Source organism: Marmota flaviventris, chromosome 13, assembly GCF_047511675.1.
Source record: "Marmota flaviventris isolate mMarFla1 chromosome 13, mMarFla1.hap1, whole genome shotgun sequence".
NCBI lineage: Eukaryota > Metazoa > Chordata > Mammalia > Rodentia > Sciuridae > Marmota > Marmota flaviventris.
Window position 1 is genome coordinate 81,663,163 of NC_092510.1, and position 24,692 is coordinate 81,687,854.

At 45.0% G+C, this 24,692-nt stretch overlaps 1 protein-coding gene across 5 annotated transcripts in view; it reads left to right on the plus strand.

Annotated features, from left to right (window-relative positions):
- Positions 1-24,692, plus strand: part of Palm2akap2 (PALM2 and AKAP2 fusion) — a 465,668-nt gene that overhangs the window by 423,239 nt on the left and 17,737 nt on the right. For all 5 annotated transcript variants that reach the window (XM_071600827.1, XM_071600829.1, XM_071600828.1 and 2 more), the window contains one exon: positions 10,645-13,057. In XM_071600827.1, coding sequence (XP_071456928.1) covers positions 10,645-13,057 — 2,413 coding nt within the window. The remainder of the gene's footprint in view (positions 1-10,644; positions 13,058-24,692) is intronic.

Sequence of the window (24,692 nt, forward strand, 5' to 3'; positions counted from 1 at the left end):
ACATCGTACAGAAAAGACATTCAATTGCATAAAAAGTGCTTATGAGATAATGTGAAGGAAAAGCAAAAAAGACTACCAAATTGCATATACTGTCTGGCTTCAAATACATTAAATATGTATTTTTAGAAAGAAGCCAGTGGTGGCCCATGCCCGTGACCCCAGCTATCCCAGGAGTCTGGCATGCAGGGATGCTAAGTTTGAAGCCAGCCTGGGCAACTTAATGAGACATTTTTAAAAAAGAAGAATGCAATTAGATATTAACTATTTTTCTCTTTGAGTGGAGATTATAAAAGCTGTCCCGAAAAGTCGGTTTAACTGGAGATTTCTCCAGGATCTTTCAAATTTTTTTTTTTTCAGCCTCAATACCACTGGGATAGTAATTCCTTGCTTGTCCCAAGGCCCATCTCTGAATTTTCAAGAAGCAGTAACTGGTTTATATGGAAACCTGCAAGCTCTTGCTTTGCTGCTCAGCCCCTGAGCTTGACAGAAGCAGGCTGGAGCTGCCCTCCAGGCCTGGCCAGCTAGGGAGGGGCCAGGCCTGGGGGGGGGGGGCGGCGGTTAAAGTCCTTCTTGGTATGAATGGCCTTTTAGGGAGCAGAGGGAGGGCCGATGATGACATCACAGTCTTCAGTCAGGAGACTCCAAAGGAATTTGTCCAGCTCCAGCCAGTGTGTGCCCTGGAATCTGTCTGGAAAAAGAGGCAGTTCTGACCGAGAGACACACACTCTTGGGCTTTTGCCCTGGGCAGGGTAAGCATGTCTGCTGACCTATCTTTTGTCCTTTTCTTTCTCATGTAATAGGAGAGTGTTCTTCTCCTATTTGAGGCCTGTGTCTTTACATGTAGAGGAGGGGTTTTGAGTGGTGTGATGCTGGACCGTGGAGGCCTTCCCTTCTAGAATGTGGGCAGCTGAGCTCGGATTGGCCATTTGGCGTGCTGCTGCTGCTTTTATTATTATTTATTCTTATTATTTTTGCAATCTTGTAAAACTCCTGGCTCTCATGGTAGAAAGCAAAGGAAGCTCTGCATCTTAGTGACAAGCTACACAAATCGTCTGTGCCAGGAGAGGCTTTGAAGACTGTTTGAGAGTGTGTCTGTGACAGAGTTGTGTACGTTTTTCCAAAACAGAATCTGCCTTATGAAGGGACCAGTGACTCTGTGACTAGTTTTCTATTCATCCTCTTGTAGTTGTCCAAGAGATGCGCTGCTACTCTCCATCCCGCCTTCTGCTTCTGTGTTGTGGGGCTCACGGTGTCCACAGGTGGACTTGTGGCTTCAGCCTCGGAGGTCCCGTGGGGATGGAGGAGCACCCCCTCAGCTCTGCTCATGCGCACACAGTCATCTCTGCTCTTGGGCACAGAGGGTTAACACTTGAGCACTCCTCTCTCCTTCCTCTGGGCTCTACCTCAATGTAGTGGGTTCTGGTGGGTCCACAGTGGTGCTCAGCTTCTGTCCCTGCCATTACTGATTGGGCCAGGCAGGAACCCAAGATCCTGAACTATTTTAAAACCAAGAGGGATGTGACTAAGTTACAAAGATCTGGAGGCAGGCTTGTGTTTGCTTTCAGTGGAATCGCCTGCACTAGAAGTTTCAGGCTGCAGGGGCCAGAATTCGCTCTGTGGCCTTGATCTTGGTTTATTCCAGAGGTGGGGACTTTGCTGCAAAGTAGTGTCAGTGCAAAGGGACTTTGGTGACTAGAGCATTGGCAGCCACCCCTAAGGACTCCTGCAAGTCTCACATTGGGGGAAACAATAAACTTGCCTCTCTTTTCATTCAGGGGAATCCAGAAAGCTCCCAGCGCCTCTCAGCCACTCTCTTAGGGGTGGGTCTCCAAGCCGGGAAAGAAATAACCCTTTCACCAGTTGCCACAGCTAAGGCAACAGTTTCCTTCCTTTCTTCCCCTCCCCAGCGCTCACCCCCTCCACACGCACACAGTCTCCAGTTTATTTCACAGAAAGCCCAAGCTGTAAATGTGTTAATCAACTCCTTGACATAGTCCAGATGCACAGCTTGACATTTGCGCTGGCGCCTTTCAGCAGGGGGTGGGGGGGCGTTCTTACCTTAAATGTGAACCACTTTTCTTCATGGGAATGTGAGTCAACATTCTTCATGGGAATGTGAGTCAACATAGGTGAACCCTGTTCCCCATGCAGGGGCTTCCAGAAGGGGGTTCATGTCGAGCTGGGCCTGAGGCACGAGCCGGGGGAATGGCAGGACTTGACCACTGCTCTGGCCAAACCCACAGAAGCTCTCTGAAAAAAGGCAGAGCTTGTCTGAGGGGGAGTGGGACTTTGGCCACCAAAGAGTTGAGGTTTCTTTTTAGAACTGCCCTAGTCATGTTCGCCTGTAATGGCTCCATGACCCAGGAGACATTGTTAGTGTTAGCCGGGGGTCAGGGCGTTGACCCCAGCCAGCCTGGTCTAAATTTAGCCTGCAACTGCCCAGGAAGGCTTGGGGTCTGAAGCCTGGCCGCCTGCCTTCCGTCAGCCAGGAGAGGTCTCTGGCCTCCTTGGGGAGGGGTTGAGCCTGGTTTCCCACAGTCTACACAGGCCCTCAGTTTTATTGGCCGGAAGCAGCTCTGCTGGGGGGTGGAAGAGGAAAGGCTGCCTAGTACTGGAATGTGGCCCGTACTCATTACCACCAGTCCTCTCCTCTGCATGTCCTGCTGGGACGTGGAAAGAGGAAGCCAGCATTCCTGCTCTCTGTGCTTCAGGGGTGGCCGAAGAGGCCACCGAGTCCCACTCCTCTAGCCAGTCTTCTTCAGCAGGGAGGGCCAGAGGAGTGCAGGACAGCCAGCCTGGGGGGACTTTGGTGGGTTCAGCTTTCTCCATGAATTCTGTGTAGCCTGCACTGCCAAACACCATTGAATAGGCCCAGAATCATCTTTCCAGTTATTGCTGAGCTTCCTTCACCTTGTGCTATTTGTTCTTTTTATGTGAATTGGTACTTGTTCCCTCCAAGCCTGGTGAGCTCCATGCTGGGTAGTGGGCAATCACTCAACTCAGCTTTGGGGACACGCATGGCCCCAGGTATAAGACATGATGGAGGTGTCGTGCAGGTTGCTGAGCATCCGCCCCATCCAGTTTCACTCCTTCCTCCCATTGGCCTTTGTGACGGAGACATCTGGGTCCAGAGAGTTAAGAGTCCAGAAGAACCACTCTTGTGGCAGCCACGCAGGGCCTGCCTAGTTCTTTGCTGGATGGTGACTGTGCCCTGTGTGCTAAACAGGGGACTTGAGAAAAAGAAAGAGGGCGGAGGTAAGAAGAGAAAATGGGTGTGCTTTTTGATTTCCCAACTATGAGGAAGTTTTTATTTCCTAGCCTCTGTTCCTAGGCCAAGAGTGAGGGTATATTTCTGATGGAACTTAAAATAACTGGATTAAAGGATCGGGTCACCTATTACCTGGGGAAAGCTTTTCTAATTTAAATATCATGGCTTTAGAAGGAAGTAATCTGGGTTATTCAGAACTGAAAAGCCTGGCTGTGCAGCGGGTACCTGATGTTTGAGTGATTTGGGTCACACGCTGTGCATTTAGGCTAGGAAGCCCGGAGGTGGGGTCCTGGTGGGGAAGAGGGGAAGCTGTGAACCAAGCAGGTATTCAGAGTGGGTAGGAGCTTCAACTTTCTGGTCTGGTGGGGAAAGACACTGTTCTGATGTCTGGACCCAGCCAGACCTGCTAAGAACATTCTTTCTGGTAAAGAGGTGCCTGGCTCAGGCCCAGGTTCCCTGAGGAGAAAGAAAGCACATTGGTGTCCATCGCCCAGCAGAGCAGGGGCCCCGGCTTCTAGAATCTCACTTGTGCCCTTGACTTTGTAGTGTTGGTGGGAAGTCACAGCCCTTTCCCACTGTGATGTGGGATCTTAGTATTTCACCTTTGGGAGGCTGTCAGAGAAATCAGAGCATCCAGTTCCGAGGCTAGCCCACAGGGTGAAATGCCTGAGACTGTGCAGGAAGTTTCTATCTGGAGGACCTGACAGGCGGAAACTGAAACTGTGCCTCTACGGAGTCTCTCTGCCTCAGTCTGAATAAAGAAAGGGGTTATTGACTCTTTAAAGCCAAGTTCTGAGTCTCACATCACCTACAGAAATACAGGAGAGCAAAGGTCAGCCAAAAAGCCAAGTAAATATTCTTTCAATCCATCAATTCTTAACATTTCCCACGTTATTTGGGAAGCCTACTGTCATAGAGAATACCTTTGGACAGACTGAGATAGAGTTAAGGACTGACTTTTCAAATCTGTTATGCCAGTTACTAGCCAGGTGTGATCTTAGGGAAAAGTCTTTTTATTTCTTGAAACTTCTTATTCTGAGTCTTAAAACTGCAGTAAGATCCTTGCCTTTCCCATTTAACAGAGGGGTCCTGTTTTTTTTGTGTGTATGTCAGCTGAGACTGTGTACGTGTGTGTACTGTGGGAGGATAAGCCGTCAGACTTACATCAGCAACTGCATGAGGTATGACATTCAGTGTCCACAGGACAGGCTTGCTATACTGCTTCATTCACTCAGACATGCATGTGGCTACCTGAGTCCTGGGGGTGGCAGCTTCTGTTCCATACTATGTGTGACACCACCTTCCTTCCCATGTGAAGGGACCCCCAGGTCTGGGTGGTTCTTGACTGGCCATAATATTGCATCTTCAGTATTTGACTTTTGAGGACATTTTACAAAATTATTCACTTTACATCTTCCTAACTGAATTTAGCTGCAAGTAAAAGTAACACTTAAGGATCTGGGGTGGGGAAAGATTAGGGAGATTAGAGAGGTACCTTGGGATTTTCCTTTTAGTCTTTCCTGGGTCTTTTTGCCTTTAATCTCCTCATGTTGACTGCTTTTCTTCTTAAAGTTAAAACTTCACCATTACCCATTGCTCTTTCCACAAAAGAAAGTCATTCTGCTCCCAGAAAGAATTTAATATGGGTAATTTACTCCTCTGTGTAAAATCATTTAATAATAATGAATATTCACATTGACCATTTTATCATTTTCATAGTATTTTTAGATACGTTTTCCAATTTAACTCTGAAAAAGATTTGAGATATTAGCCCTGCTTAAAAAGGATTTAAGAGAGATTTTTATTAGCCCTGCTTACAAAGGCTTTCAGAGATACTTATCATTAGCGCTGCTTACAAGTTCTGCTCTCAGAAGAGTTCCATAATTGTCAAAGAACTTTTATAGTAGAACAAAGAAATAACCCCAGATTCTGGTCCTTCAACTCCAAACACTAAATTACCACATTTTCTGCATCACTTAGATGAAGGAGTCCTAGGCATCTGTGTTGTCAATTCACCCAAGCTAATTTGCTTCATATAACTTTTAGGACTTTTAAATAAATTAATAGTGACTTTAGCTGCCAACAGGTTATCAAGTTATATTAAAAGCAGGTCATAGGGCTGGGGAGTGTGGCTCAGTGGTAGAGCACTTGCCTAGCACTTGTGAGGCACTGGTTTCGATCCTCAGCACAACATAAAAATAAACAAATAAAATTAAGGTATTGTGTTTAATCTATAACCACAAAATAATAATAATAATAATAATAATAATAATTTAATAATAATAGATCAAGTTCTGGTACTCACACTTACATTTGTTAAGTAAAACTCTTAAAAATAGGCATAAAAATAATTTTCTGTAACCTCCCTGGTCTCAGCTTTCTGAGATTAAAGAGGCTCTGGTCCCACCTTGAAGGAAGATAGATGTGGCAGTTTTGCAAAGGATGTTATTTACTGGTTATCGGGTGTTAAACCACTTGGGTCCTCTGAACCGCAAACACCAGCCATAAGTCTGTAGAAACCATAACAGGGCTCACCCTCTTTAAATAAAAGGGTGGGGTGTTTGGCTAGTCCACAAATTTGAACTGCATCAGTTTCCGTCCACTTCTGACATTCATTATGCTAATTGACAAGCCACTAATTTCACTAATGGAAACCCATTTCTCACTTTAATTAGCAAAGCTTCAGGGGTCCTGGAGAGTTAAAAGGGAACTGAAATCCTGGAGGAAACAGCACCTATGGAGCCTGGGATTTCTGATTAGATCCATCTATTCCTAGGATGGTTGTCTGTCCCAGAATGTAATTTAAACTAATTTCAGAAACACATAGCTGCCTTATATTGTCTCTACCCAAGTGTTTTAAAGTAAATTTTAGACATCCTAACCAGCGGTTAGCTATTCTGGGAAACCAGGAAGAGGGCAGGTTCTCTGTACCATGGTATTAGGGCTCCACCTGGAGGGGTGGCTGTGGCAGGCAGAGGATCTCCCACAGCCCCCTTGCCACCCTCATTTTTCTTAGCAGCACCCTAGTTTTTTCTTTGACCTTAGAAAACCCAATTTGGTGGTTCTTTCATATCTTCGTCTTCTTTGCATTGGGGCAGTTTATATCAGAAAGGACTTTCCAGTTGATTTGATGAATGCATATTTTATCTGATTCTGGAGTCAGGGTCACTTTATCTGAAGCATGGGGAAAATTCTGGTCCTTCTTATCTTCAAAGGGAGCAATAAGCATTGCTTGGTTTAAACAGGACATCATTTAATGATGCTCAGTCCAGACACATGGGATTTCCAGTTCATTTGCATTTACCTGGTATAGTTTCTGGTGGCTTTGATCACATTGGGTCATCATGCATAAAGGTAAATTCTTCCTGCCCAGAGTAGAACTTAAGAATTCACTCTTGTTAGAATTGTTGCCTAACTTCACCAGAACTCAGGACCTCTGATGCATGACTGTGAATCAGTACAGTTTGTCTCATTAAGTACTTTACTGAGTAGGGCCTAGAGCCAGCGACTCTCAGAAGTAGTTGGAAATTGAGTTATCAGGAAGAATTTTCTAAATTTATAGGAAGTACAGGGCTGGACCCCAGGTAACTCACAGGAAGGGAAACCCCTTTCCTGTTTATACCTTCCAGTGTTTAGATTAGAAGGAGGGAAAAAAAGTACTGGAAAAGAATCATCTCAAATTATAATGGGACACCAGAATTAGATTTTTTGGGGAGGGGGGTTACCAGGGATTGCATTCAGGGGCACTCGACCACTGAGCCACATCTCCAGCCCTATTTTGTATTTTATTTAGAGACAGGGTCTCACTGAGTTGCTTAGTGCCCTGCTTTTGCTGAGGCTGGCTTTGAACTTGGAATCCTCCTGCCTCAGCCTCCCGAGTCACTGGGATTACAGGCGTGTGCACCACCCAGGCTTACATTTTTAACCAGCAACCAGTATTTTTAATATCTTGGGTTGACAGATCACAGAACCTAACTTACTATTTTTTTTTGTTGATGTAATATTTGTACATCTTTACCTGGTATATTTATGGTAATTCAACATGCATCAAATCAGAATCATATACACTTTCATCTTGGGGAATTTCATATACTTGTTATCATTTATGACTCAAATAAAGGCAATATTTTTTAATATTTATTTTTGGGTCATAGTTGGACACAATATCTTTATTTTATTTTTATGTGGTGCTAAGGATCGAACCCAGGGCCTCGCACGTGCTAGGTGAGCGCTCTATTGCTGAGCCACAATCCCAGCCCCAAAGGCAATATGTTTGACACTAAAAACACATACCACCAAATACTCTTTGAAGATTTAAAAAAATTATATCGGGAACAGTTGTTTCTAGTTCAAAAAGGATGCGTTGAAAAAGTCCATATAAACTTTGAATTCTAAAACGAAAAGGCTGACTTGTATCTGCTCATCCATAATGGACCACCTGAACTTCGAGGCCTTTGGCGGGGAAAGGGACAGGGATGACTTGAGGCTCAAGAAGAGAGCTCAGGGAATCCTGTGAAAATGGGCCCCGTCACTGCCACCTCCGATCAGCAAGGAAACACAGAGAGGCAAGTTCTTCACTTTGTCTGACTCTAAGTCAACTCTAGAATAGGGTCTTGCTTCCTGGGAAGCTTGGGAAGTCCAGTTTTTCTTAAGGATCTCTCTTCTGAAGCTTATTGTGGCTATTAATTCCTTTGTGGCCCTGAAGAAGAAGCCTCCTGCATGTTGAATGAATGGACTCATGAATAAATGAACTAGAGAATTATTTGCCTTTTGTCCCTCCACATTTTCCTCCTTCCCTTCCTCAACTATTCTAAAGTGTTTTATGTTTCAGTAGGGCAGTGATTATTGGACCACATTTCAATCCCAGTAGCTTCCTGCTGTTTCCTAACCCCACCTGCCAAAGCTGAAAGGGTTGAGGGAAAACTGCTTTCCCATGAATTAGTGGCCAGATGAAGCTGGAGTTAACGGCAATGTGACCTGTGTGGCTCTTGGTTGGCCTGTTTGTTCCAGTAATAACTGTACACAGAACCGGTTCATTTTGGCCTAGATTGACTTGAAATTGAATGTCAGCCAGTGTGTTTCAGGCATTCAGATTTTTTGTAATTCTTAATGACTTATGAGAAGTTACTGATAATTTTCTTACCAAAACATAGTTTAGCTCAGTGGTTTTATTTTATTTTATTTTTTATATCTTTATTTATTTATTTTTTATGTGGTGCTAAGGATCGATCCCAGTGGGTCACATGTGCCAGGTTTTATTAATTTTTTTTTTCAGTACAAGGGATTGCATTCAGGGGTACTCTATCAATGAGATACATTCCCAGCCCTTTTTATTTTTTATTTGGAGACAGAGTCTCCATAAATTGTAAAGCCTGGCCTCAAATTTGTGAACCTTCCACCTCAGCCTCTTAGGTACCTGGGATTGATTATAGGTGTGTACCACTGTGAACAGCTAGCTCAGTGGTTTTAAAGGGGCAATAAAACGTTCTTTGATATCTTTAGTTCATTCTAAAGATAAAAGAACCGTTAGTTATAATGATCGAAAATGAAGACCTTGGCTGAGGTTATAGCTCAGGGGCGGAACGCTTGTCTAGCATGTGTGAGGCACTGGGTTTGATTCTCAGTACCGTATGTAAGCAAATAAAATATAAAGATCCATCAACCACATATGTGTGTGTGTGTGTGTGTGTGTATACCTTTAAAAAAATAAAGACCTTAATGATTATAGTCATTAAGTACAAGACTTTGACAAAGGCCAAACTAAATCTGGAAGAACATCAAAGATCTAAAGGTGGGCTGGGGATGTAGCTCAGTGGTAGAGTGCTTGCCTAGCATGTGTGAGGCACTGGGTTTGATCCTTAGCACCACATATAAATAAACAAAATAAAGGCATTCTGTCCATCTACAACTACAAAAAAAATTTTTTTAAAAAGATCAAAAGGTATTGACAAAGAAGGAATAGCTGTTATTGTTGCCTGTTACTAGCAAAAAAAAATACATGCTACTTGATTGATTCAAGTTTGAAGGAGAATGTGGTAAGTGAAGGAGGTCCCTAGTTTCCGCATAATTATTAGAGTTTTGCAATCCTGGGCATAGAATGAATGCTCAAGCTCTTAGACCTCATGAAATAAAATTTTAATTTCCATTTCCTTGGAAGAATTTTGTAATCAATCCCTGATAATCATCATAAGGTGGTGTTTTAATATTATATTTTAATCCTCTAAAATTGTTAAAAACTTAAATAAATGAAAATTGTACCATCTGAGAGTTTTGCATTGTACCACATCAGTAGTAGTTCCTGGAACACCCTAGGAAACAAAGCTGACTAAGCTGTTAAGGAAATCCTTGAGGGGAGCTCAATTCAAGTTCATAATTTATTGCTGGAATTCTCTGAGATAAACCCGAGTTCTTTGATATTAAAAAAAAAGAAAAGAAATCCCAGAATATAAAAAGTACTCTTACTAAAACAGTGTCAAATAACCGATTCCATGAGCTCAATAACTGATGGAGAGCTATGACATGTTTAAAAATGCATCAAGAGGGGCTGGAGTTGTGGCTCAGTGGTAAAGCACTTGCCTGGCATGTGTGAGGCCCTGGGTTCCATCCTCAGCATCGCATATAAATAAATAAGATAAAAGATTCATTTATAACTAAAACTGCATCAAGAAGACATGATTTTCTTAACCAACTGCAAATTGGAGATATCAAATACAAAGCATTTTAGAAACCAGAGGGGTGGTGTCAGGGGTGACTGGCTTTTCAAACAACAGTCCACTAAGGAGTATTGTTTTGATGCAGCCCCTGAGAACAGAACTATGTAGACAGTGGCTTTGGTTGTGGTGTTTAATGCACACGGTCAGTTACGGCCATGGCAGTGTGGGGCACTCCAGTGAGAAGGGCCACTGAAGGGATCTACTGTTTTCTAGTATTTTATGATGGAAAGATTTTCCAAAACGTTCCTTGTCTCTGGCAGAGAATGGTGTTTTTAAGACTTGTTCATGCAAAAAGACCTTCTTTTTATAACCGGGGACATGTACAGAGCCCAATGACAAAGCCTTAGTAGTTGGCTATGAACTATTTTGGAAGGCCGTGGTGCATCAATTATGTAACCTCTTCCAAGTTAGGAGATCAGATTTTAAAATGGAGCCAACATCCATTGAGCATCCAATAAACAAGATGGAATCTGTAAATTCGAGAGGGTTAGGCACCTGTTCCCACCACAAAATTAATATTTGAGATATTACTAGGAGGGAGATCTCTACTTAACAACACTTGCTGGTATTGTTTCAGGTTTTCTTCCTGAATGAATGGCTCAGCAGTCACATACCTAAGAGAAGCAACATTTAACCCTGACTTTTGTTTTCTCTTTATTCTAGAAGCCCCCGCAGCTTTCTGAGGATGATATCCAGCTGAAAACCGAGAGAGACAGCTGTCGTGCCCATCTCCTGGAGCCTGCTCCCAGATCTCTTCACTCAGATCACCAAAACATGGAAATTGAGGTGTCTGTTACAGAATGTAAAAGCGTTCCTGGAATCACCTCTACCCCCCATTCCGTGGACCACCCCTCCCCATTCTATTCACCCCCTCACAATGGCCTCCTCCCTGATCACCATGAGTCCCTGGATAATGATGTGGCCAGAGAGATCCGATATCTAGATGAGGTGCTGGAGGCCAACTGCTGTGATTCTTCGGTGGAGGGAACCTACAACGGGACATCCTCCCCAGAGCCTGCTGTGGCCACCCTGGCGGGCAGCCTGAGCCCACCAGCCCACCCAGCCACCCAGCCGGAACCTGCCGAGGGAGCCGCGGGCAGGCAGGCACCCCCGCACATCGAGCTCAGCAGAAGCCCCTCTGACACCATGGCCGAGACGGAAAGAGTGAATGGCCATCCCCCCGACCAGCCCCGGGACACGCTAGGGGACAGCCTGCAGGCCCCTGCGAGCCCCAGCTCCTCCACCAGCTCCCGCTGTTCTTCCCGAGACGGGGAGTTCACGCTCACCACCCTGAAGAAGGAGGCCAAGTTTGAGCTGCGCGCCTTCCACGAAGACAAGAAGCCCTCCAAGCTCTTCGAGGAGGACGAGCGTGACAAGGAGCAGTTCTGTGTGAGGAAGGTGAGGCCCTCGGAGGAGATGCTGGAGCTGGAGAAGGAGAGGAGAGAGCTCATCCGGAGTCAGGCCGTGAAGAAGAATCCCGGCATTGCTGCCAAGTGGTGGAATCCCCCGCAGGAGAAGACCATCGAGGAACAGCTGGACGAGGAACACCTGGAGTCGCACAAAAAGTACAAGGAGCGCAAGGAGAGGAGGGCCCAGCAGGAGCAGCAGCAGCTGCAGCAGCTGTTGCAACAGCAGCAGCAGCAGCAGCCCCCTCCAGAGCTCTGCACAGCCCCTGCTTCCGCTCAAGAACGTCCAGGCGGGACTGAAAAGGAGGACATTGTCACAGAACAGATTGACTTCTCTGCCGCTCGAAAACAGTTCCAGCTGATGGAGAATTCCAGGCAGACGGGGGCCAAGGGCCAGAGTACACCCCGGCTGTTCTCCATCAAGCCTTTCTACAGGCCTCTGGGGTCCATCCACTCGGACAAACCCCCGACCATCCTGAGACCGGCTTCTATTGGGGTAGCTCCAGAGGACAGTGGCGTGTCTGCAGCCAAGGGGCAGAAAGCCCCCTGTACGCTGGAGAGCCAGTTGGCGGGAGGAGGCCCTGGCAGCACCGCCCCTCAGGGAAAGGAAGGGCCCTACAGCGAGCCCTCCAAACGCGGGCCCTTATCTAAACTGTGGGCCGAGGACAGTGAGTTTACCAGCGCCCGGGCCATCCTCACCGTGGTCAAGGATGATGAGCATGGCATTTTGGATCAGTTCTCGAGATCGGTCAATGTCTCTTTGACCCAAGAGGAGCTTGACTCAGGTTTGGATGAGCTGTCGGTGAGGTCCCAGGACACCACGGTCCTGGAGACCTTGTCCAACGACTTCAGCATGGACAACATCAGTGACAGTGGGGCGTCCAACGAGACAACCAATGCCCTCCAGGAAAACTCCCTGGCTGACTTCTCTCTGCCTCAGACTCCACAAACAGACAATCCCTCTGAGGGCCGAGAGGGCGTCTCCAAGTCATTTAGCGATCATGGTTTCTATTCCCCGTCCTCCACACTGGGGGACTCCCCGTCGGTGGATGAGTCCTTGGAATATCAGGCTGGTCTCCTGGTGCAGAATGCCATTCAACAAGCCATAGCCGAGCAGGTGGATAAGGCCACGCCCCAGGCCAGCGAGCCTGGAGCAGAGCAGGGGAGACCTGACACAACCCTCGAGGGAGCTGAAACCAGAGCTGCTGGCCCCGAGAAGCCCCAGAGCATGTTTGAGCCACCTCAAGTGTCCTCTCCTGTTCAAGAGAAAAGGGATGTATTACCAAAGATTCTGCCTGCAGAGGACAGGGCTCTCAGGGAAAGGGGGCCCTCCCAGCTACCACCAACCGTGCAGCCCAGTGGCCCAGTCAACATGGAGGAGACCAGGCCCGAGGGGGGCTATTTCAGCAAGTACTCGGAGGCTGCTGAGCTGAGAAGCACAGCCTCCCTCCTGGCCACTCAAGAATCCGACGTGATGGTTGGGCCCTTCAAGTTGAGGTCAAGGAAGCAGCGGACGTTGTCCATGATCGAAGAAGAGATCCGAGCAGCCCAGGAGAGGGAAGAGGAGCTGAAGCGGCAGAGACAAGTCTTGCAGAGTGCACCGAGCCCCAGGACCAGGAACGCCCCATCGCTGCCCTCCCGAACCACGGCCGGCTACAAAACCGCCCCAGGTAAGTGGAGGCTGCCTCCTGCACTTGGACGCGCGGGAATCTGATTCCAGCATAGGAGTTTCTGTGTGGAGCCTCCGCTGCGCGTGTGGCAGGGGGCACTGGCATGAGGCTCTCGGCGCCAGGAGGGTCAGAGTGCCCTCTGGAGGAACCTGGAGCCCCGATGGTGTCTCCCACTTCCCAGCAGAGGTGGTAGCTCCTCGCCTGTGGTTCCATCTTGTCCTTGGCTTATTACACAAAATCGTTTTCTGTTATCGGAGGGGCGGCCTCTTGGCAGGGATCGAGTCGTGTATGACACAGAACCCATCAGGGTGGGCCCACCTGTGGACTGTATGAAGTCAGTAGCTTGACCTTCAATGAAATCAAACCTATTCGATTTGGGGGGACGTGCTCTGCTAACCCTCAGGGGTGTTGGGTCCCTTCCTAGCAGTCCTAGTCGCGAGTCCGTGTTGCAGACTGACCCATGGAGGACGTCTCTCTCCATCTTCTGGGCTATCGGATTTGACTTCTCTTACGTCACCACACACCAGTTATAGGCGTGAACAGCTTGGTGACGGTCAACAGCAGACTGGTATGTGCCATGGTGGTTCCACGAGTATCTATCACCTGGTGACATTGTAGCCGTTTCTTGGGGTCAGTACCCTCTATGATGTTCATACAGGGATGAGGTGACTTAATAGTGCATTTCTCAGAACGTGTTCCCTGACCCTACGGGATGCATGCCTGTACTTTGGAACCCGGAGGGGTCTCATCCTATTTAGGGGGATTGAGTTAGGGTAAGCAAAGGCTGGCCTTCAGTCTCCTCCTGTTGTTCTCCCCACCCCCACCCTCTGCAGTCCCTGTCTTTAGTAACTGGTGTAGATGGTTGATGTTAGGGTAATTGTTGTTGCTCCTGTTATGGGTAACAGTGCATGTGAATTTGATGGGAATTGGGGACCCATGCAGTTTTTCTTAGAGAAGAGCTGCTCCTATGTCACCAGTCCATGCTGAGATCAGTGCAGACATTGATAGATACAGCATTTGAAAACTCCTGCAGCAATTTTCTATCGTCCTGAAATCCAAATGTGGGGTTTCGTATTTACAAAAATATTGGTCCACAATGGACTGGGGGCGGGAGGGATGGGTCCTTTGCCAGAGATAATTTTAGAAGCATTACTTTATAGTAAGATTGTCCACCCAGATCTTAAGTCATCTTGACGCTTGGCTTCCATTACATCTGTTATGACGCAAAGTCACTCTTCAGTATTGATTTTTAAATTTCGAAACCACTTCAAACCTTAAGAAAAATCCCCAAGTACAAACATGTTTCTGAGAGTGGATTGCCAAACACAATGCCCTATGAACCCCAGTTTTGTAAAATGCCCCTCAGTTTGGGCCTTTCCCATGATGACATTCAGGTTGTGTGCGTCTTTGGTAGGAACATCATATATTTGGTGCTGCATCCTCATTGTCTCCAAACAGGTAGTAGCTGGTATTAGTGTGTCCCATGTCAGGGGCAGCTTTTAGCTCTGATCATTTAATATTATGATTATTATTTTGGTGGTGCTGGGGATCGAACCCAGGGCCTTGTGCATGTGAAGCAAGCACTCTACCAACTGAGCTATCTCTCCAGCCCTCATTTTATATTATTTTTGATCTCTTCAGTGAGGGAGAAGCTGCGAGGCTTCCACACGGTAAAGCTGTCTTTTTCCATTTTCTTTGTGGGAGATACTTTGATTCTTTTCCCCACTCCTCTCAAATGTTAAATCTATTACTTATATGTCAGTATGGTCTTATGGAAAAGTATTACATTCAATAATTCAATAATTTATCATCTGTTTCTTGTTTTGTTTTGGTACCAGGAATTGAACCCAAGGGCACTCTACCACTGAGCCACATTCCCAGCCCTTTTTATTTTTTACTTAGAGACAGTGTCTTACTAAGTTGATTAGGCCCTTGCTAAGTTGCTGAGGCTGGCCTTGAACTTGGAATCCTCCTGCCTCAGCCTCCTGAGTGGCTGAGATTGCAGATGTATGCCAGTATGCTTAGCTCGTCTATTTCTTTTCTTGTTTTTATCCTAGTTTGTTCAGAAAGCTCTCATAGGAGTCCTTTCAGGCTAACTTCAGTTCCTTTTGAGATGTCCTCATTCTTTGAGCATCACTTTTTAAGGATGTTCTAGTTTCATCTTATGCTTTTTCCAACCCTGAAATCATTCATATCTTCAAAGAGCACTTCAAAGAATGGTATTTAGAAACCAAGGTCTGGGTATCAGGTGTGCTCAGCGAATTGTCGCTGCTCCCAGGTACCCTCAGTGGACAGATTTAAAGATCAACCGATCTATCTATCTATCGAACCCTAAGTTAACCCTGAGATATTTTAATTCTATTCTAGTACAAGATTCATTCATGTTTTCTTCCTTTCCATATTTATAGCCTCCTTCGTGATAACAAAATGCCTTGATTATTCCAGTTATCCCCAATATTTCATTACTTGGTTAATTCCCCATCCCCACCATATAGCCAGTCTCCCATTTTCCTCTTCAAACATCGGTACCAACATCACTTTCTGGGTGGCCCCTGCCCACCCCTTCACCACTACCTCCTTAGCCCACTTGGGCTCCAACCCTCCCTAGGGAGTCACTGTTGTGCTCTGCCTACCTGCTTTGGGCACATCCCTCTAGGCCACTGTAGCTTCTCCCACCCCCACTGCAGGCACCACCTGATGACTGTTGGGCTGAATTGTTTGAGAAGAGAAGGGAAGAGGAGGAGGAGGAGCACAGGGATCTCCTTCAGGTCATGGCCACAGAGCCAGCTGAGTGCTTGAAGCAAGGAGAATTTTGAGAGAGGAGTTTTTGCCCAGGCTTGAGAGTGACAAGTCACCTTTTTGCAAAGATTCTTAGTTGTCAGGTTTACTTAAAAATTTTTAATTGTGACCTGGCTTGGTACAGAGATCTGTCGTGCATCCTGTCCTGGAAAAACGTCTTTTGTACCAGCTTGGTTTCAGCCCAAGCTGGAGAGTCAACTACATGAGTAAGTGATACTAAGGGAACTTGAAGTCTCACTGATGGAGGAAAGTTCTTTGGGCACCTGTTCTCCTTCTGCTCACCTGAGAAGCAGGTACATAGATTTCCTACACATACCAGTTAGAGCTGGCTTTTGCCTTCTTTTGTACTATCTTACTGGAGAATCTTCTCTGACGCACGTATGACCAGCACTCTATTAGTCTATTCAGGTTGCTATAACAGAATACCATGGACTGAGTAGCTTATAAACAACAGAAATTCATTTCTCACAGTTCTAGAGGCTGGGAAGTCCAATATTAAGGTGCCAACAGATTGGTGTCTGGTATTTCCTGGTTCATAGATGACATCTTCTCTTGGTGTCCTTACATACTGAAAGGGAAGAAGCAGTCAGCTCTGTATGGCCTCTTTTATAAGAGATCTCATATATGCATAAAGGCTCAGCCTTCAGGGTCTCATCACCTTCGAAGGTCCCCACCCTGTTGGTAATTAGGCTTCAGCATATGAACTGGAAAGGGGAGCACAAACATTCAGACCATAGAGGTGGGTATTTTGGTTTTTTTTCTACTCCATCTCTTAATTGAACACTCACCATATTGCCTCCCAAATTACTTCTAGCATGTAAACAGTTGCCTGATATAAAGACATTTCTTGTCATCAAGATTCACCACCAGGATTGAATTGGCCTTAAAACAAGTCAGGGCTTAATGTTGGCACCTGGCATCCAGCAACCCAGGACTACTTTCCCCACAGCTTCCCTCTGTGCTAATGCTGATCTCCTTTCCCAAGTCTCACCCCCACAGGATAGATTTTGGTCCCTTTAGGAAGATAGTAATTCATCTGTGTGAGTCTTAACTCTGTCCTGGTCTGGTTGTCACATTGAATGCAATCACCATTATGACGTGTGTGCCCCTTATTCCTCCATGCTTATTTCGAGAACATTTAAAGAAGATACCAGTCTTCCCAGAATTACAACATGGATAAAAAGAAACTGAATGCAATTGCAATTTTTTTTTTCTGCCCATGCCTGGAAACCTTTGTAGTTTTGCTTGCCAACCAACCTCCAAGTTTGAGATGAAGGAGGAAGCTGACACATTAGTCTGAGAAGTCAAACTGAACAATCCATGGCCAGGGTCAGGACCGCTGGCTCTGACTTTGGTTTTGTGAGAGGTATTGCTAAGTCCCTACAGCATGCTTTACATTTCCTGCCAGAAGAAGTGACTCAGCTGGTTTTTTGTGACTCAGATTGATGATTCAGTATTAGGTGACGAAAAATATAATTTCTAACTTCTGGTAGAAATATGCTGGAATCTTTAAACATTAAGGCAGATAAAATTTACTGATATCAAGATGCCATATGGAAAAAGAGATGTACTAACCCTTCCCATTGATAAATTATCTAGACACAAACCCTATTCCCTTAGTGTCAAAGAGGTTTGGTTTTGCTTTTAGTTTGTTTTGTTTTGATTCTTAGCTTTAAAGGATGGAGAATGATAGTTCTATTTTGATATAGCCATTTCAAAGACTTACTATCTGGAAAGTCCATGTTGTTGCTCTCATCTGACTTTTAAAGGAAGGAGAGCCATTGAAATAGAATTGGAGTGACATTTGTTCATAAAAGGTAAACAAGGTGGGCAGTCCCTGCTCTCAGGGAAGTTTTGGTTCAGTAAAGGAAATGACAGCAGCACAGCGGCTTTATGTCAGAGAATCGTGGAGACTGGTGAGAACACAGAACAAACAGTATATCCTCATATCCTCATTTGGAGGAAAGGGAAAGTCTTCTTTCCTTGGGGAAATAACCATCTAAGCTGAGAATTGGAGGCAAAGAGGTTGGGCTGAAGGGAGTGGGATAGATTGCTCCTAGAGAGGTTCAAAAGGAACTTGGCACACTTGAAGTATTTAAATCAGGTCAAGGTAGTTTAAAGGAAGAGCTTTGAACAAAACACAGATTGATTTGGAGCCAGGTAACAAAGAGCTACATCAATCACATTAAAGGTTTTAGACTTGAAACTTTATTCTGTGGTCAGTGGAAAGCCAGTGAGAGCTTTCCAAGGGCTAATTGTCTCTGCACATCTCTGAGTTGTCCTGTCTTCATCCATGAATGGGCGGACTAAAAGTGCCCCTGCTTTAATGAGTGCATTATGCAGGGTTGGATCATGCTCTTCCATGTTCCAGTACTTCTGAAGGCATCTTGACAAACTGTTTGCTGAGAGTTTGCACGTGTACGCCCCCTGCTGACAGAGCTTAGAAGTGGAGAATAAAGGAAGCAACTTGGCATCTGCAGGAGCCCTATTTAAAGGGGAGACCCACATACTGCTGTAAAACACTCTTGAGAGAGAATTAGAGGAAGAGGGGGTATCCAAACATTTTTATTGATGTTACATACAGTTAACATCATGTTAGACATGTTTCAAATATCTTTTCGTATTGGGGGTGCCAACAGACAGTTCTTACTTTAGTGCCTGTGTCTATTATTAGATATCCTGGTTTCACTTCCAAGTTCTAAGCATGCCAGAGAAACCCAGGTGACGATTGGTTTTGTTTTTTTGAAACCGTTTCTGTTTTCATACTGGATGTTAAATTGATCTATCAAGTCAGATGATTTTGCCCAGTAGGATGGTACATTATGGTGAATGGTAAGAGGAGGTGTGGATATTGGTCCTGTTAGTGGCATGTCTGCTCTTGTCTTCTAATAGTGGAAAGATGTGATCGCTATACATCTTATAAAAATGAAATTTACAGGGAGTATCGATTGACATTTGAGGTCAGTTTGGATGAAAATTCTTCATGAGTGATCATTATATCACTCTAAAGATTATTAACTGGGTCTTTTCCCCCCTTCCTCATTATCTTTAAATATCCCAAAGGCAAGTCCTAGAAAGAAAGAAAGAAGATGTATATTGTATGTGAATATCAATACAATATTCATGAGGTGGAGCTTGATGGCTCGTTTCATGCTATATTAGAGCTGGACAAGGCCAAGTTCCATTGCTCCACAGTAGAAAACCCTTTATCAGCAACTGGAGGAGGGTTCCATCACAGGCCTAGTGGGAGGGGGCTATCAGCAGTATGCAGTGCCTCCCTCTCCTGCCAGGCAGGCACTTACTTACTGGGCAGCCTGCAGGGGCCCAGCTGGCCAAGTGAAGCTAGCTAAAGCTTAATATGGAATGTCCAACAGATGGCTGTTGTCCACTGCTGCATTTCCTGAATATTCTCTGGTGACACAAGTCTAATCACAATAGCCATGACTCAACAAGACCTTAAAGCTGTGTCCCATACTAGTTATTTCACTCATATTTTTCTCATTTCTCCCAACAGTCCTCTAAAAATGTCACACAAACTCTCTGAGCCCTTGATATATTTCTGGATGCAGACTTTCTCTGATTTTAGAAGGGTCATGATGGTCTATGCTATTATTTAAAATGCAGTACTGATGCCATGGTTTCAATATACCTGGAAAGTTCTAGGGAAGAACCCTGTCATAAAATTAAATGTCTGCTGTAAAACTAAGGAAAAATGAGTTGCATTAAGTGGATAAATAAATACTAAGAAGAGTCTCATGTCATGGTTTGCTGCCAAATAAGTTATGAAAAAAAAAAAACCTTGGTTTTCAGAGCTTTATGAATTTTGGAATGAAGCATAAAAACCTATACTGTTATGCTCTTTCAAAGAATTAATACTAGCTCCCAGAGAGGCTGAATAAATTGTTCAAAGCTACTCAGCCAGAAAGTGGTAAAGCCTGGCATGAACCCAAGCCCACTTGCTCTAGACTCCGTATCTTTTCCCAGCCTCTCCTGTACCTCAGCTGAGCCTGCCCTATGAGTAGCCACTCCCCTCTCCAGCCTTCAGGGACTGTACTGAGCTAAATCTCCCTCTGCCTTCTCCCGGTCACAGGCCCAATTCCTGCATTTTCTGGGTCCTTTCTGAACATCTTTTTTTTTTTTTGAGCCAACATAGCTCTGGAATTCTCTGCTTTCAGTGGCCTGGGCATATGAGTTTGGCTCTCAGAAGCCACAAAACAGCACTAACGTAGTGACTTTGAATGGTTCCTTATTACTTCACAATGGAATTCCAATGCCCCATTTATAAGTAGGCTAAATTGCTGGTTCTATCCCAAGATTCAGGGAGATAGTGAGGGAACTGACATAATCCATGTCAATTGTTTAACTTGGCTATTCTTGTGTTTTCTGGTAGTTCACTGGAAAAGGCTTATTCCCTGAAATCACTGAAAGAACAGGGTACACATGCAAGAAATTGACTTGTCAATTTGAGGACAAGCAGGGATAAATGTTCACTCTGTTAACTTTACATGAACGTGTTAGGTGTAGCGGGGTCAAAATGAACTAATTTAAACCTGTGGCCTAGAATGTCATGATTGCCTGTGATTGTTCTCTTTTCTTTTCCCTGAATCTCCCGGTGTATCTGAACCTCGCAGATATGTTCCTTTAAAAAATACACACCATTAGGAAAGAAATTGGTAGAAAAAGCCTCCATTAAAGCAGCATTTGGTAAAAAGTGAGGGTATTGTAGTAGAGAAATTTTCAGCCTCACTGTTGAAGGCAGAAACTCCCAGATTTTTTTCTCTGACAAGCCTGGGGTCATGGTTCTTGGGCAGTAGAACTTGGGAAAAGGCAGAACATCCCCTGTCAGCTTAATTTCCTGTGTGCAAGCAGGTTCTTCTCTCTTGCTATTTGTGCTAGCTCTTCTGATAGATAGATCCAGGTGTCTGGGTTGGCTTCTGCTGATGCTCCAGCTTGATGGGGTCAATACACATGTCCTTGTTTGCTTGCTCCCCCGCAGCTACTCCATGCTCCAAGTTAGCGGGGAGCTTTCCATGGAATTAGACTCAGCTACATACAAAGAAAGTGCATAGTCTTGAGCTGAGAAAGAGGAAGTGAATCAAAAGACATAATTCTTGCAAGATCCCTGGTAAGAAATGAGCTAATCAAGGCCAGGCTTGGGAGCAGGATGTCCCCAGTGACTGCTAGAATCAGGGCAGGATATGACTGCATCTCTTACTGACCATAGTGACTTGCTCTGTGCTTCCCAGTGAGTTTGACATTTCAGATTCATTTGATAAGAATTACTTAGGAGTTGCTTTCTGCAGTGGCTGTGAACCTGAAATAATAACAGAATGTATGTCATCAAATTGTTTCTATTCCTAGTTTTTAAATTTTTTTTCTAAGTACTTCCGTGGAATTAAAATTACTCTTATAAAACTGGACTTCAGGAATGAGTTTTCAATAGTTACTCTTTTTCAAAAACAAAGGAATGACAAAGTTCATCATTAAATGTATTGGGTGATAGTAAAATTACAAGTATCACCATCAGTTTGCTTCCCTTTTTCTTTTCTTATGGGGAGGTGATGTTCACCCAGCCAAGCCCACCATGTTAGTAGGAATGTGTTTAATAAAAAGATCTGTGGGAAAGTATGCTTTTCACTATAATTGTCATTGTTACTGTTTTAATGAACCTTTTATCTCTTTTTCATCTTAAGCTTGGCTTCCCTGGTTCTATCCCAAGATTCAGGGAGATGGTGGGGGAACTGACGTAGTCCATGTCAACTGTCTAACGTGGCTCTTCTCGTGTTTTCTGCACTCTTGCATTTTATCATCTTCCAGTGACATTCATAGGGTCAGCAGTTCATCAAATAACCTGTCTTACCTTGAAGCAATTGTATTTGACATTTTCTCAGATTAGTTCCACCAGGAAGGGTTATTTCTCATTCCTGAGCTAGGTTTGCGACGCAAGATTCCCATCATTCCATCCTGGGGCCTTCAAAGGAGGAGAAGAAAGAATAAAAATGATCAGCTCCTAGTGTGGGTCACAGCCTCTGTGTGCTCTTGAGCTGACATTCAGGATGTTCCCTTTCACTGAGAGGAAAGGAAATTGCAACTGCCAAGACTGAGCTCCTTACTTCTGTAGAATTGTGAGTTGCTTTAGATGTTTGCAACCTAGTCCTAGCGCAGTGTGAAGAAAGAAGGTCATTGAAGGAGGCCTGGGCCAGGCATGTCATCTGGTGGGTGTTTTTGTTCTGTTTGGTGTGGCTTTTAAATATGAGTGGGTGGTGGCTTTTTCTTTTCTTTTGAGAAATGTAGAAACAAAGGATCTTTGAAGACCTCAGACTCCATGGAGATGGAATCTTTCACAATCACCGAATACTCTAAACTTTTGATTTCCACAAAATACCTCTAAACTTCTGGAATTCACATTTGTTACTTTTTTTGAAGTTAGACCTGTTCCTACAGAAGGAGGATTTGAGCTGTCAGGACTGACAACAGCTCTGTTCGGAATATACACAGCCCTCTCCCAGGTTCCCTTGGGTGGGAGGAATTGCAGATTCTTTTCTCTCCCTCCTGTCAGCACAGCCCACTTCAAGTGCCCCAGGGAAATCCTTTCTTGCTTGGAAAATCCCTAAGTGTGGCCAAGGCACGGCTTGCTTTCTCTGGACTAGAAAATGCTTTATCTCTTTCTCATAAATAAACAGGAAACACAAATTCATGTTTCCCACTTTTCTTTTCCACTCATGGAGAACAGTGCTGGCTAATTTGTAATGAAATCCTGCCTGGTTTTGGTAATGGATTTGTAATGAAATTCTCTCCCTGTTCCTTAGACTGCCTCACAGTGAGACAGCCCCCGAGCCTACCCTCTTAAATGCCAACAATATAACTGCTTTTTCCTCTTAATATATTTTGAGTATTTTTCTATGACTTTTAACTAGTCTGAAACATGATTTGCAATGGCTAAAAACTAGTCATACCTAATGTAACCATTCTCCTGTAGGCAGATACTTTGGTTCAATTATCTTTTTAATTACTAAGGTTGAAGTTCTTGTACATAAGCTTTCTGCTCATTCTTAATTGTCAGCCAAACTAGCTAGTGCCAGAAAGTTCCTTGGAAGCTGGTTAGCCAGTATTATACATCAGAGAAGCATATTTCCTAAACTGCCTTCCTTGAAAGTTTAATAGGCATTCCATGAAGTGAGTTTCTCTGGTTAAATAAATTTGAGAAATGCTGCATTTTTGTTCTTGCATTAGCAATTCATGGTTATGTTAGGACCAGACCCAGAAGTCTTCCCGTAGGACCTTCGTCTCTGTCTCTCTGCCTTTCTCCCCCTCGCCTTCCTCTCCCCTTTCTCCTTATTTAAATCCAAGTTTATTTTTACAATGCTTTTTGGGGGGGTTGTTTTGCTTGTTTACAGCATTGAGGGTACCAGCTCACATAGCCAAGGTAATAGGACACATGTTTAGAAACAGCTTTGAAATCAATCCAGCCGAGCCAAGTTGCTTATCCTCAAACACCTGCAAAACTCTAAGTCTGATATCACTGTAGATGGAGTAGTTTAAACAAAAATCACGTTTATGAAATACACTCAAAAATGTTTCCTATTCTGCACTCAGAATTTCAGTCTGATTTTGTTCTGTTGTTTCCCTATGGCGGATGTAGAGGTCACCTTGCACCTGTCCCCTGCTCTGTTACCATTGGGTCCCCTCTTCAGGCTAAAGCAACCCAGGGCTGCCCTTGGCTCTGCATGGCACAGTCTGTTCTTGTTGTTTCTCAGGACAGTGACTGGGGTCCTTCAGGAGAACTCTTCTGTGGAATGTTAAGTCCAGGTGAGAAACTGGACAGTTAATCGCTGAATTGGAGGCTACTTGGAGGTATTTCAGCTATTGAATCACTCAGCAGGTGGATAAACCTCGGCCAGGGCCAGGTTGGATGGGGTAAGCTGGGAGGGAGGCACCTCTGGAGAAAGAGGGGCGGTGAGATTCACTGTGGGATAACTCACTGTTTGGAGCATAACTCACTGTTTGGCCAGAGAACTTCAGTGGGCCTCATGGTGCCACCGGTAAGGATGTGACTGACCTCGCAGGCCTGCGGCACAGACCATTCACTTCACATTCCTGTGATGATCTCTGAGGTCCAACAGTGGAGGTGTCTGCAGGGTCCACTGCTGGGGGAAGAGCAGCAGAAGTTTCTCACCATCCTCGTTGAGACAGTGGGGGATTACGGGGCCCAGCAGAAAAGTCTGGCCAAGCCAGCTTCCCCTGACACTGACCAGACGCCTGCTGATGAAGCACAGCACCTCCTTTGTCTGGGGACCTGTGACAGCCCCACCTGCCTGAGGCCATGACATGATCTTGGTTGGTTATCTGAACAAAGCCTCTTCTCTCAGGTTGTTGTCAGCCACCTTTCCTCTGGGGGGCAGCTGCTCCAGCCTACTAAGCCAGCCTTCCTTCCTGTGACCTCTGGTGGCTATCACTGGTAACACTGGCTCCAGGGATGGGCTTTGAGTTTCTGGAATGATAGGAAATAAATAAGCAGGAAGTGTCTTTACTGTCTCGAGGCTGACCACGTCTCTGTAGCCACCTTTCACCTCCTCCACAGCTTCCTTGCAGCCTTCATCTCCTCCTAGAGATCAGCTACCAACCACCAGACTATAATAGTGACTATCAACTGTCACTTGTGCAGGAGTTAGCCTCTGGGCCTCCATGGTCTAAGCCATTTCCAGGTGTCAGGACATCCACATTGTAAGACACAAGGATTCAGTGATATGAAGGCCATCTGTGAAATGCCATTGTCATTGCCACAGAGCCATGAGTGTGATTCTGTGGCCGTGGAATGTTTCATCTCGTGTGTTCC